At 38.7% G+C, this 14838-nt stretch overlaps 1 protein-coding gene across 2 annotated transcripts in view; it reads right to left on the reverse strand.

The window, feature by feature from the left end:
• Positions 1–14838, reverse strand: part of MYLK (myosin light chain kinase) — a 196544-nt gene that overhangs the window by 77533 nt on the left and 104173 nt on the right. For both annotated transcript variants that reach the window (XM_041408484.1, XM_041408494.1), the window contains exons 12-14: positions 5989–6126; positions 5125–5322; positions 3712–3958 (exon numbers count right to left, since the gene is read on the reverse strand). In XM_041408484.1, coding sequence (XP_041264418.1) covers positions 3712–3958; positions 5125–5322; positions 5989–6126 — 583 coding nt within the window. The remainder of the gene's footprint in view (positions 1–3711; positions 3959–5124; positions 5323–5988; positions 6127–14838) is intronic.

Here is a 14838-nt window from a genome sequence, read left to right on the forward strand (position 1 = left end):
GAATTTTACAGAAAGACAGAGCTGTATTTACTGTTTAGCCTAATGAAATGTAATCTTAGGAGTGCTTTTTACATAACCTGAATTGCAGAGTGTTCAAAGTACCACTGTTTTATAAAATTAATGTTTTCCCCTGATTTTAAGCAGATTATCAAAATGTCTAAATCAATACTAATCAATACTAACCAAACTTGTATGAAAGATGATATTATCATAACTCTAGAGAAGAACACTTAATGTCTAAGAAGACAAAGGATAACAAAGCAGATAATTTGTTTAAGGAACTGCAGCATGATTTCTGAGGTGTCTCATGTTGATTGCATTGCTATAAAGATAAAGGTTTTGCTCAAATATCCCAGTTTTTGTCCAGTTCTCCCATTTATGATGTCACACTGACAGAATACAGAAAAGTCACATTGGGATAACAGGATATCAGTGCCCACATCACTGGAAAGATGCAAAGGATAGGAGAGGAAATAGGCATCTTTGTTTTTGTGAGTAAGGAAAAGGATTTTTATTTTCCATTTTAAGCATTTTGAAGGCTGTAAAATATCCAGATTTCAATAGATGAACTGCAGAAGTGGGTGAATCTGTTCTTTTAATATTTATGCAGCACTGTTCCTCGAAGCTTGAGACGTAACAGGCTCAATGGAACATTATTAAGACAATTAAAATGAAAAATGCAAATGTAGAGGAATCGTAGGCCTGCATAGGTTTAAAAAAAGGACCAGGAGGGGCTACATTGACTACTCTTCTAAAATCCAGACTTAGCAGTGTGCAAAAAGTAAAAGGCAAAACAAAGACGTATTCTAAATAATGCTGAGGGATAGTAAGACGGAAAGCCAACCAGAAATCATGGCTAGATCACAGTGGGCTCCACATCCTTATCAGCTCACTCTAACTAAAGCAGAAAGAACCAGCAAGAGTCAGACAGATCTTTTGTTAAACCCACGTTTTTAAGACCAAAGTTTTAATTTGTGAGCAGCCAACAAAACAGAAGAATTGTGGAGGTATCAGGACAGAATTTAGAGGTTAAGAATAATGGAGAACCAAATGGGAAAATAATTAACACTAGTAGGAAACTGTGCCTGGACTAAATTAAGAGAGTAGGAGAAGTAGTGACTCCCTAAGAGCAGCAATGCAACCTGCTTCTAAAATTAATATGTGAAAAGGAGCTGCACATTTTATTTGAAATGAAAATTATTATGTTTAAAAATAGCCTACTGTAAACTCAGTAAACTCTTTAGTGAACTGACTTATGTTTCCTCAGATATTCCATATTTGTTAATGGAGTTTGTAGAAGTTTTTGAGAGAAAGACACAAAACACAGCTCTCTTCCTCTCAGGTGCTGATAAAACAGTTTCTGACTATATAAACACTTCTTAATCAAGTATTCAAGACAAATGCAACCAGTTCAACAGCTTTTTAATCAAGACTATGTAGTGCTGAAGATTACTGCAACTCTATTGCAAACCTGAAGTTACACAGCTGACTTTGGCTCCTTGGATATGCCTGAGGCTGTTACATCTCTGTTACTCATGGTACACAACCAGTGCCTAAAAACATATGACTTTCTGTTCTCTGAACATTAACTGGAATTTTACAAGTGAGAAAAGGGTAAAATGAGGAAGCAGCATTCCCTTTGCTCTAATTGCAGCATAGCATTACTCATTATGGATTAGAAAAAGCCAGCATATAGGCACTGATCTTTGTGGGTTCCCCAGTTATTTCTGCAGTGAAAGGATTAGGGAATAGCTGCAACTAGCATGTAATTTCCTGTGTTGTTTTCTAGCTACAAATTTACTTTTTCTCGTTCCTCCCCAAAATTCCTCTCATCTACTAATTGTCTGAAATAATTTATTTTCTAAGTGTACATTCTAGAGTTATGATAATATCAGACTTCTACTTTGAAAAAAGGGCTCTAGTGTTGAATTTGGCCTGAGTGATCACCAACTACACCTGATCAATATGGTCAACTTCCTACATCATTCCCAACAAAACTCTACACAAAGCTCTCTTGGCTCTCTGTCCTCTTTCATTCTTCCACCCCTGAAGTTTTGCTGAAATATGTCATTCTCTTTTCAGTTCAAGTGAAACCACCAGCATATCATAGGAGCAGATGCTCATGCCCAGGGCACACACACTGAGGTGTGGAAATGTACCAGCAGAAGGTAGGAGTTCTCACAGTTTCTGCTCTCTCCTGTCGAGGTTGGTGACCTGAAGGAAATTGAACTGGCATTTCTAATCCTGCCAGAGATACTGAGTGGTAGAAACCCCCCTGATCCCCAAAGGAAAAGAAATGCAAGGATTTCTGTAGACATGACATGCTCAAAAGAGCATTATGAATGTCCCAGATGACCTGGGCCAATTGTAAAAGAGCCAGCTCTGAAATGAGCCAGTTCACAGCTTATTGCAGACTACAAAGGGCCTAAATCTACTGAAGAGCTGATTTGCAAGAAGGTCATAGCACATGCAGCTCTACCTACATAAATGTTATTAATAAGACTTGAAATTAAGTACAGAAAAACATTATAGGAAATCTTGACATTCAACAGCTATAATTTTCTAAAATGCCCTTTTCTGGTGAAGAGTCAGTGCCTCATTTGACTTTAAGCACTAAAACATACTGAAGCTAGTTTGTGTCTGCCTGTCATAGTCCATGAAGACATACCTTCCAGCTAGGAGACATCTACATAGTGACATATCCATCATTTGGGCCACACTGGTTGGAAAAAAACCCCTATAACTATAAAAAATTAAACTCAATGTTTACAAGCTAAATTGCTTGGATTTATTAAGAAATTCCCTCCTTTCTAGCATTAAGAAGATATGAGTACTTTATTTTCAAGTAGGCAAAGGACAATTCAGACTAGTACACCTGGACTAAAAAGTGAGTGTGTTGAGCAAACCAAATAATTTTCTTCCAGTGTAATAGACTCAAATGTCCATGATGATGAAGTAATTTTAATAAAGAAAGGCAGAAACACTGGCCAAGTAAAGCAACTACATCCATACACAGTAAATAGCATAGAATGATTTCCATTGGAGGTGGAAAGTGCTGTGGCACTTTCTACAAGGTCAGGAATAGCAAATCTAACTCTTCATTTAAAGCACAATTATTCTACCAGAATAAAATAAAATTAAATTCAAAACAACTCTTCCACATTTTGCAGGAATGACAAGATGTCCAATGCATCAAGGTGCCTCATTTCAAAGAAACATCAGCAAAAGGAGACTTACAAGATTCAGACATTTCAAACATGGCCAGGAAACACTTTTTCCCCTTAAAGGTATGGATCTTGTGTAAGAGAGACAGTTTGTTCCCATGAAAAGAGGCATCCTTACAAATACCTAGAGAGATGCCAAACATGATAAACAATAGCTCCAAAACTCAGGACATTGATTGTGGTTTTCCGTGCTAGAAATTTCTTGCCACATTGCTGCCACAAAGGTTCATTTTACAGGATCACAAAAAGAAGCCATACTGCTTTGTCCTTTTTTCTGACTCTTCTTGTGTTTTCTCTATTCTCTTGGAGTTTTATTAGGTTTTTTTTTATCCCTCAGAAATATTCTGTTCCTTTCATACTCTAATGTTCCACTTGAAGAGGATGGAACCTCTGTCTTTCAGTGGGAATTGTAAGTTGAGGATAAATATAACTAATTTGTGGTTTTTTCCTAATATAACTAATTAGTTCTTTTTCACAGCCAACATACCTGAGCTGAATTTCATACTGCCCTGCATGACGAGACTGCACATTCCTCAAGACCAGTGTGAAGATGTCTTCATTTTGCAGGATTTCACACGCTGCTCCTGGCATTATTTCCTTTCCATCTTTAAACCAGTGAACAGTGGGGAAAGGATCTCCAGCAATGGCACAGGATATCAGGACATTTTGCCCAGGAGCTGCTGTCACTGATCTCGGTTTGCTAATGAACCAGGGCTGAATACCATCCTGAGGCTCTGTAGTTTACAAACACAGTTTACAAATCAGAAGAAAATGCCAAGCTTGAATGTCACCACTAAGCTAACTAATTTCAGGGAAGGCAATCACAGGCAAGGAAAGTTATTTTGAACATGCATGGTATAAGTTTTTAATCGGAAAATAAGTCAGACTTTAATTTTGGAAGTAACTTGTGTTCATACTAAAATTAATCATTTACTTGGCACTTTACTGGCTCGATCCAAGCTTATATTAAGAGCAAAACAAAGGGACTTTAAAGCTGCCCTAAAAGGAATCTTGGAGATTTGTCCTTAGAGAATAGGGGTAGGAATAGCTTTACGGGCAAGTAACAGTACTATGACTGCTGTGCAGTTGAGAGCTCATGCAATAAATCATCATTAACAATTGCATAAAATTGCATTTAATATAGAAGACTGACCCCAAGGCCGGATCTCTGGGGGGATTGGAGGAGAGAGGAAGGCCTGAATTCAGAGCAGACAGTGGCAACAGACTAAACAGCTCTCTTAAACACGGCAGATAAGATATTCTACATTTAAAATAATAAAAGTCTCACAGTGACTTCCACTAATTCTCAGTAGTGGTTATGAAGAAATGTCAATATTCAGTAATAGTAGAAGAAGTCTCTGTCACAAAGGTAGTTGGGCCCAGTCACAGGAAGTTGTAAGTAGATGAGTGTTTGCTGAGGGGTTAACATCATGGGGGAAGATTCAAAGCCAAATTGTTTGCAGCTAGTTCTCAGATTGCAGAAATCATGTCTTCCTTACCTGCTACCACTACAATGCTAACATTAAAGCCAGGACACCTAGCTCCTAGACAGCTTTTTCGAAGACTAAGGACTTCAATTAGAAACAAAAACATTAAAAGGTTTACTTTTAAACCTGATAGTTATAACCTAAAGCTGCATTTTGCAGAAGTTTTGCACTGTCCCTAGAAAAAGGACTCAGGAATGCATTTTTGAAATAGTAACATAATGTTCCAGAGTGAAAAGATTTTTTTAAGCTGCTTCTGCTCAATATCCTTTTTAATTCAGATGCAGAGACTGAGAACTTGAGCGTCCTTCACAACAAACCTTATAAACACTCATGTATTTAAATAGACTTTCCTCCAGCACATTAGAATAATAATTTTCTTTCACCATTTTATAAGGTGAAGAGGAACTTTGTACCTTGAACTGTCAATGTAGCCTGTGTTTGACTTTCTCCTACTTCATTCCAAGCTTCACAGGTGTATTTGCCTGTGTCTTCAGGAAACACCTCCTGGATGTACAGACTGTACTCATTGCCTTTCTTCTCAAAGTGGAAATCTTCTGTCTCCTGGATTTCTTTCCCATTATGCAGCCAGATAATTTCAGGAGGTGGGTTAGCTAAAAATAAGCAAGCAACAAAAATCTGAGACACACACAAAACCCCACCATATGTCAATTAAGAAAAGGAATGAGTTTGGGGTTTTTTGCCACCTGATTCTGCAATTTCATCTTCAAAACATTCAGGAATTTCTATTATTAACTCTGTCAATGCTGTGTAATGTGAAATGGTATGTACTATTATGATTAAAATACAAATGAATAAGGGAAGCATGTATACAACGTGAGAGGGAGAATGAGTTCTAGACACCACAAAGATGGTTATTAGGAGTTTCTGATACCAAATTTCATACCAGGACTGCTCTTTCTGTAGCACTAATTTTACCCCAGCTGACAAGAACTCAATCTTTTTTGTTCACAACAAAAGCTATTACAAGTCCACTTCAACAAGAGGACTTGTAATAAACTTATAAGCTTACTTACCCATATTAAACTTATATCATTATATCATTCCAATCAAGAAACACTTCTACAGGTCTGAACATATTAAAAATGGACAATGTTCAGCCGTTGTTGAAGATCACATTTGACCAACCTAGCTTTTAAAAACTGGTTCCTAGAAATATTATTCCCAAATGCAAAGACACCTGCTAAAAATATGGGGAAAATCCCACACTTGGCAGGAGGATTTAAATTTTTAAGTAATACTTTTCTGTAGCTACACACCTGATACCTCCACAGTCATTATCACTTGACTTCCATCCATTACTTTGAGGTCAGTCAGGCCCTGAAGGAAGATGGGTGCAAAAGTCTTGTTTAACTTTGCAGCCTGTGCACTCTCTGCCTTCTTGCTGCTCTTCTTTTCTGCGAAGTCAAAAAGAGAACAAAAGGGGTCTCTTACTGGGATTTTCATGACAAACTTTAACTGACCTTAGGCTCAACAGGATTTTGAGACAGTGGCTTTGTTTCAGCTCTCAGAAGGCAAAAATAACTGAAACCACCTAATATATCTGTTTTGCCTTGCCAGTATTCCAAGCAGAAAGACAAGACATAGGAATGGAACTGTCCTCCTTCTGAGAATCCATTTAAGTCATTATTAACAGATATCAGAGAGTATCACTGAGAAATCACACTCATTTTTCCCCAAGTACACATGCTCAGGTGAAAAAAAAAAAAAAAAAAGGCAAAGCAACCCAAAAACTTGTAACTAAAAATTCAGTGTCTGTAATCACTGCTAAATTAATCTGAAAACCCCAGGGGATGTTACAAGTTGCCATTGCTGTGATTGATGAGTTAGAAATGTGAGCTCATTGCAGCATGGGATTTGTAACTCTGTTAGTAATTACAAACCATTTAGATTGTTAGATGGTCAATATCCAATAGGTTTGAGTTCACACACTCCTCTCCTGTACTTCACTTTGGCAATTGATTGATGATGGGAAAGACTGAAACCTCAGGTTGTCAATATACATCACAAAACACACTGCTGGATCAGGGCATTTAAAATTTTTCTTTTGAGGCTGTGCAATCAAATGCTGAGGGAATTTAGAATTAAATAATCCACTCTTACGTGTTTTTGTGATATGTTATTTCCAGTAGCCACAGCCATTCAGAGGCTATGAAACAAGACCATTTAACTGTGATCTATATGGTACAGTAGACCAGGAAGTCTACTGCTCTAAAAACCTGAGCAAAGACACTTCTGAAGCCAAACAGTGATCATGACCAAACATAAAAAGTCATAAATATTTACCAGTCCCTTGGATACATTTTTTGTTTGGTTTAGCTTGTGTTGAGACTTCTTACGTCTTGCCTTTAAAATTCCAACCCTATGTTCTATCCACATGTGAAAATATTTTTATTTTGCTTATCCCTACCTTCAAAATTCTCAAAGTAATATCAAGCACACCCAAAATAGTATTACAGCAACAGAAAGTGCCAGAAAACCACAATTCATAAAATTAGTGATTAGGTAAAAAAGACAGCAACTCACTGAGAAAGCCCACTGAACCTCCTGGAGGTAAAAAGTTAAGTTTGTACTGGGGTAATTTGAGCTCAACATAAATTTGGAAGCAGCCTGGAAGGGAAGGTTTTCTTCTTCTCTAGCAAAGTTTTTTCTAGCCAAAATCTTGTTTCACTGGCTCATACTGCAGGTCTTTTCTTGGCACTGAGCAGGGAGACATTGATGCATGTGAGAATGGAAATACGGGACCTGAGCGAGACCCATTTGGATTGGTGCTATGGAAGCACTGATCAGCCTTAGGGCTTCCCAAGCACCTGCTTGGAAGTGACTAATGCTGTACAGAAAATAGCCAAGAAGTTGGTGGAAACTCATCTAGAGAAATAAACTGCTGTGGTTCACCATAGCCCATAGCCCTCTGTTTTGTAATAGTTATTCAGAGAAGCTGCTGTACTAAGCAATATCAGCACAGGCACCTTCACTGCTCTAATGCCTTGCAGCAAATCCCTTTGTCCCTCAAAGTCAAACTTTGTCTCACAAAATGTGGGGGAAAGTTTCTAAGTTTCTAGACTTAGAAAAAAATTAAAGTTACTTACTGACAACTTTAGTTTCTCACAGATGTTTCACACAAGACAACACAGTCCATTTTAATACTGTTATTTAGTCTAAAATCATTGCATTTTCTCAGAAGGGACTGGTACAATCATGCAGAGGCCAAATTACAAAGCCTGAATGTTAACTATTTTCAAATTCTTCCGAAGCTTGTAAATGCTTTCAGTTGTTTATTTATGATAGCACTATGCAGTGACTCAGTGTTTGTCTGATGAATGCTTGAACATTTCACAATTTTACAATGAAATAGCAGTACTCTACATATAACATACCTAAGGGCTCCTTCAATTTTAGCCTTACAGGTCTTTGGAAAAACAGCAATAAAATTGATTTTGGAGTGAAAAGATGGGATGCTGATCATTTGAGATTACGCAAATAACTCCTATTCCTGTTTATGTTGAAAAGATATTGTGTGATTTTGCTTCCTTTTGAAAACACCTGCCTTTATTTTGATAGTAAAATATTTAAAGGAAAGCCATACATGAAAAACTAGAAACTGCAAAAGTGTGGCTTCAAGTGCAATAACCATAGAAATACACATTCCCTGGCCACTGCTAGATGCTTGCCAGTTTCATACATCAGGAACAAAATCCGTGACCTGCACCAGGAAAATAGCAGGGAAGCAGAAATGAAAACAGGACACAAATAAGAAAAATGCACAGAAAGTCCTGGCCAGGATTAATGCTCGCTTTCCCTCCTTCCTCCAAAGTCCCTTTGACCACATAAACTCTACTGGGCTTCCAAAATCCATATGCTCTCAGAGAGTGCTGGCTTCAGAGCCCAGAGCAGGAGGACAGGAGGAAAGGAAGACGGCAGAGGCAAAGCTCCCAGATGAGATACTGCAAGTCACTGTGCTTCTGGCTGAAACACCCTCTTTCGTAACACTGCAGGGTCCTTCTGCTGCCAAAACTATGGACAATAAAAATACAGCACATCTGGCATCAGAAAGGAAATCTGGAACCTAAGGAAAATTTTGTTTGACATTAGCATAAAGGCATGACTTCATTATGTATCTATGCATCCTCAAGCTTATTCAACTGGATGTGAAAAAAGAGATCTGATCTCTGTCTATTATGTTAATGCTCTCTAATCGCCTACAGCCATTTAATAGCTCCCTCATCACTCTTAATTCTTACTGCTCTCACGTAGGGGTTGGTTCATCTCTAAGAATGAAAACAAAGAATGTAAGAGTCAACACACCGTAACTAAAACTTTCTCTGTCAGTTAATTCTCTCTGTCTCTTTCCCCTCCTCAATCAGCTTCTGCTGGTGACTCAATTCCCTCCCCCCACCCCATCATGCCAAGGCAGTTCACGGGGGACATCAGAGAGCCCTACCTACTGCTCCTACAGATGGGCTCGATAAAACACAGGTACATTTCAATGACTTATTTTCAGACCTTGTGTCTAGTTTACTTTATGGTAGCTTACAAAAGCTGCCACCATTTTATAACCACAGCTGTTGGTTTCATGCAGGTCAAATAGTGTAAGATATTGGAGGAGAGCTATGATTTTCTGAAAGGCATCTCACAGAGAACAATTTTTGCACAGAGCCTGGCACAATGTGTAAGCCCAGCTGGAGCCTTTCTAATGGACAGTGATCTCTCTGTCATTTCAACAGGTTTTTGATAAGGTGTTACACAGGGTCACAGATTTAAAAGTCCATCACAATGACCCCACTTATAAGTTTCCTGGTTTTTGCCTTTCCTCAGGCTTTAATATGCATGAATGTTGGGAAACAGCAAGTAATAAGATGCACAGCTCAGTGGGAAACACTGCCTGGAGACCAGAAATAGTAAGCAAAGCATGTAAATGGTACTTTTTATACCCACATATATTTTCAACAAAGCAAAAGGAATATAGGCTTTTCCCACCACATTCCCTTACCCCTGAGGGTTCATTTTTTATTAGAAAGGCACTCTAATAAGCACTCAAATCTATGTTTAAAAAAGCCACTTACTGCATTAAATCCATAGAGATTAAGGAGAATTTAAATTCTTTCGGTTTCTTAGGAAAAATACAAATTCTCGGCATATTCAGATGGCAATGGGAAAAGATATACTCCCTATGATGTAAAACTATTTCTACCAATCTGTTATTCTGTCCTCCGTGATTTGCGTAATCAATACTAAGATAACCTATCTACAGTTACTATATACAAATATGGATTATTTATTAACCTGCATTATTAGAAATTTAGGGTGATAAAAATGCTCTCCTTTTATCTGAATTTTCTCAATCCAGGTTTTAAAGACTCCTTACATAAATTTAACCTCTGCATATCTGCAGACTGGAAGTTATTGCAAGAGGAGTCTCAATGTTAGCTGTGGGTCTAAACCAAAATAAACTTGAATTTTGTAAAGCCTTGACCTGGATCAGGACTTAGGACTTCAGCATATTTGTAAACATATTTATATTGATAAGCAATGGTGAATTATTGAGCTGAAGGTGCATACCTAATAGAAAAGGGGAAAATTCATACTGTACTGAACCATTAACCTAGTACAAGTCAATTGCACAATACACCTGTACCAGTTCAATGGCAATTATGCAACCAACTATTTATATTCTAAGGTAAAAGACAGAGATAAATCTATATCCTTGAGAGAAGGAAAAAAAGAATCAATAATTGCACTGTGCCACTCCCAGATTTGCTGCTGAAACTGAAGAATATCTATATGAGGATGCAAACTTTAAGGTTTCCAAAGACCAGATCTGGATTTTACCTGGGCTGTAGTCAAACCAGTTAACATTTTATGGACATCATCTAGCCTAGAAAATTTTCGAGTTCATTTGCCTACCCTGATGTACTGAAGGCATTTTCATGTGAGCTGCAGAATGCTGACATCTCCTGTTGAAATATCAGGACTTCAGCATGCTGAGCACTGCACAGAATCACACAATAATTGAGTTTAGAAGGAACTTCTGGAGACTGGCCTTTCCAGCCCCCAGCTCAAGCTGGGTCAGCTTCAGCATGGCATTTACACACAGCTCCAGTGCAGCAAATCAGTGGCCAAGGCCAGGGTTACAACTGGTCACAAGTCAAGGACACGCAAAGAATAAAGAGTTTGCTGCCTAATGTTCAGAACAGTGCAAAACCTCGCAGTGTTTAGTCTTACAAGAGGTTTAATTATACTGGAGGAATCTGTTTGCCAGCATTGTGAGGTTGACTGCCAGCTAATGCCTGCTCCGAGCCGCGCGGAAGGGCTGCCTCGGCAACATTTACCATTTATGGTGTTTAAATATCATTCTGGCTCACAGGCCAATAACTCAACTGAGCTGAGGAGAATACTTAACTCACAAAGCTCTGTGTGAGCAGGAGCTCAGAGAGAGAAGCACCAGATTCCACTAAAACCTCTCAAAATAAGACTTGGGTTCACACGCAGATCTCAAGCTCTAGAAGAGTTTCACATCCTCAAATGTTTTTGGTGTAAACAAATCCAGCCATTACTAAATCTTAAGCTAACAGTACTATCTGTAAAGTTAAGAGATTTAATAAGGCAAAAAATTGATATGAAGACACATATTTGTCTTTCTGCAAAGTGTCTGCCTCAAGCCTGAGGCATAACATTTTCTATGAGTTTTTCGAAAATTCAATACTTGATTTATAATAGCATAAAAACGTATCAGACCTTTATGTTCCCGAGACATCTAGGAACATTTCTGCTTTATTAAAGTTCTCAGGTTAGTATGCTATTTTGCAAACTTAGGTCATGAGACCTAGGTGTTCAATGACCTAGCAGTGCTATTTACACATTTACCTTCCATCTTTTTTTTTTTTCAGTTATAATCTGGTTTTTTTTTTTTTTTTAATGGAAGGTATGATTTAAGAGCTGGAACAAGTTATAGTCTGCATGCTGCACTTGCATGACATGGAAAAACTGTTAACCTAAGACTGACAATGCCCTAAGTCTGTACCAGTCAGGGTGGTTAGGGATATACAAAGGAGACCAAGTCCCACTTTATCTTGTCTGGAAGTCTTTATTTTACTCTGGGCTAGGCTTCCAGCCCTATCCTGCAGCTCCATGTATGCTCCTTTTTTTCAGGGTCTTTCCTCTGTATGGGATACCACCAGGTCAGCATTTTAACCTCTTTTGCCAGCTCAGTTTGTTCTGCAACAAACAGATTTGTTCCAGTGGAGCAGTGGAAGAGGCTCTCCAGGGAGGTCACAGCACCAAGCCTGAGAGCCTTTGGACAAGGCTCTCAAGCACATGGTGGGATTCTTGGGGTGTCCTGTGTAGGTCCAGGAGCTGGGGTCAATGATCCTGATGGGTTCCTTCCAACTCAGCATATTCTATGATTCTGTGCAACTGAGATGGCACCCCAGAAATCCCACTATCAAAAGGCTGCACCAGAAAGAATTGTGATGTGGGTGAACAGTCAGAATAGAATAGACTGTCTCAGGTGAATGGGGTCTACAAGGATTATCTAGTCCACCAGTTCAGAGCAGACCAAAAGTTAAAGCCTGTTGTTAGGGAGAATGTCCATATACCCCTTAAACCCTGACAGGCTTGGGGCATTGATCACCTCTCTAAGAAGCCTGTTCCAGTGTTTGACCACCCTCTCAATAGATGATTCCTGATGTCCAGCCAGAACTTCCCCTGGCACAGCTTCCGACCATCCCATGAGTCTTATTGTTGTATTCTAGAGAGAAGAGAACTGCATCCTCCTACCTCCCTCTCTACTTCCCCTCCTCAGGAGAAAGCTCCAGAAGAGTGCAGGGGTCAGACACAAAATAGATGTCTGGGTTCATAGCAGACCACTTTGCAGTCAGCAGACCAAATTCCTCCCTGACAGTCTCACTGGAAGCATCTGCAGCCAAAGGGGTGTTTGCTTTTGCCTTCAGAACTGTCTGCCTAATTAATGACTTACCCTGTTTGCAAGTTATTTACATCAAGTAATTGCTCTTTTGTCACTGTCACAGACAGCAACTCCATGGAAGGCCCGAGAGCCTGTATACCTACCAAATACATTTATAAGGTAGCTCAGCTGTCCACTGCTAACAAATTCCCCAGCATTAGACACCAATCTGACAAGGAGAACTTCAGGAAAAGTGCCTCATGTACACTAGGTCAAGCCAGGTCAGCTCCACAGTGAAAACAGGCATTCTACTGAGGCAGCTCTATTTCACCTTCACATGTATAGTCTCAATTTTTGTGTGACTGCCCAGGCAGATCTTAATTTAATTGCAGGAAGTCATGATGTGTAGATATACCAGTTCCAACAGAGAAAAAACTGGGCTGTGCATCAGCTGAAACGCAATGGAAGCACAGTAAGAACAGGCAATCACATAAAGCACGTGTCCCTGAAGATGTCACTGATCTAAAGAGTTACAGCCTCTTCAGCCTTTCCCTTCTCTGACAAATCCACGCTGGAAACAAAATTAGTTATCCCGTGGTAATATTAAAACAGCTCAGCTCCTCTCTTGGGTGAGCAATCAAAAGGATACTGTACTAAGAATGCTGTTAGGGAATCCCTCAAAGACAAATAAGACTCAGATTGAGAGCTAAGAAACCAAATTTGAAGTTAGACTAATATAAAGTGGAAAAAAAAAAAAAGAGAAAAAATACAACCATATTGTATTTCTGGGTATAGTTGGTGTCAGTAAGGTATTCTAAAGCAAGACCTGTTTGGCATTTAAGTCCATAAAAGATAAGGTAGCTCTAGTATGGCATTGCTTGTGGTTAGTTTTCTCTTCTTGATTAATTTATATTAAAAATATTTTGAAACAAGAAACTACCCTGAAAAAAAAAAAAAAAGAATCTGTGTATGTGGCCCAACAGTCAAGCCTTCATTAAAATGAAGCTGCAGAGAAGCACTTCCAGTAGCATACAGCTGTACAAGGTTCCTACCCCTCTGTTCTGTTCCTCTGCTGCAAAGGAATGATAGATGCTTCCCTTAGGCAACTTCTGGAGAGTTTTAAAGATTGAGCTAATCCTGTGAGGTAGTTTGATGGCTGTTGGAGTTCCCATTAGCTAATCCACATCAGCTGTTCTTGAAAACATTATGTGGCGTAACATCACACTCCTGCTTTCAAAATTATGCAGGCATATATTCAGTGAACAGGTTTTATATGTATTTTGATGACTTCCAGTTTTCAGCTGAAACTTAGAACACTATAGAATTTGGCAATCCAAGCTGGGACAGTTTGCCCTTTGACCAGTGCAGAGCTGCTCCCCACTGTTATAATAATAATCTGTTTTCTGTTATTCCAGTACACAATAATTTAATGCTCACAGTATTTGATCATGTGTCACAGTTAATTTAAGGGTAAGTTTTTTCTTTTCTTTCTTGTGTTTTTAATTATTTTTTCTGTCAACATCTCACCTTTTAATTTCATTTATAAGAAATGTTAATGCAATTTCTGACATTTAAATTTTTCTTTTTCTGCATGCACTCATCCCTCATTTTTATCCAAATTTGGTTCCCCTTTTTCTGGGAATGATTTATAATAAGAAACTGTCTTTAGAGTGTATTTTTTACATTGATGGCACGTCTACCATTAAGAGCTTTCACACATGTTTTGCTTTTGCCTTTCAGTTTTGGTTTCTAGCTGGCATTCTGTTCCACATTTGGTCTTGAGGTCCTGCAAGAAGGCAATTTAAAAAAATAACCCCAAATTTAGAGGTGTTGTAGCTATTGATGAGCCATAAATAGTGCTGGACTGAGATCTCTGGGGCACTCTTGAAAGCTTTGCAACAGAGTTTTTTTGATGCTCATGACAGTTTACTTCTGACTTTTCAATACAGTAACAAAACCCCTCTCCCTTCACTTAGTGCTCTGAAACCAATTCTTACACAGACAAGAGGTCCCACCCAGCTACTGCTCTGGAATGCCTTTTGGACATTTAATAGGACGAGACTGGCATATTTTGTAAAGTCATCTCTAGTCACTTATGTTATGCTTGAAATAAAGCAAAATGCTTTCAAATAAGCAGTGACTTTGATAAGCTGTCACAAACATTTCATCAGTGTTGGCAAGAGTGTTCTTTGCTTACCTTTGGCAG

The sequence above is a fragment of the Onychostruthus taczanowskii genome, unplaced genomic scaffold, assembly GCF_017590055.1.
Source record: "Onychostruthus taczanowskii isolate IOZ18803 unplaced genomic scaffold, ASM1759005v1 scaffold10, whole genome shotgun sequence".
In the NCBI taxonomy this organism is placed as follows: Eukaryota; Metazoa; Chordata; class Aves; order Passeriformes; family Passeridae; genus Onychostruthus; species Onychostruthus taczanowskii.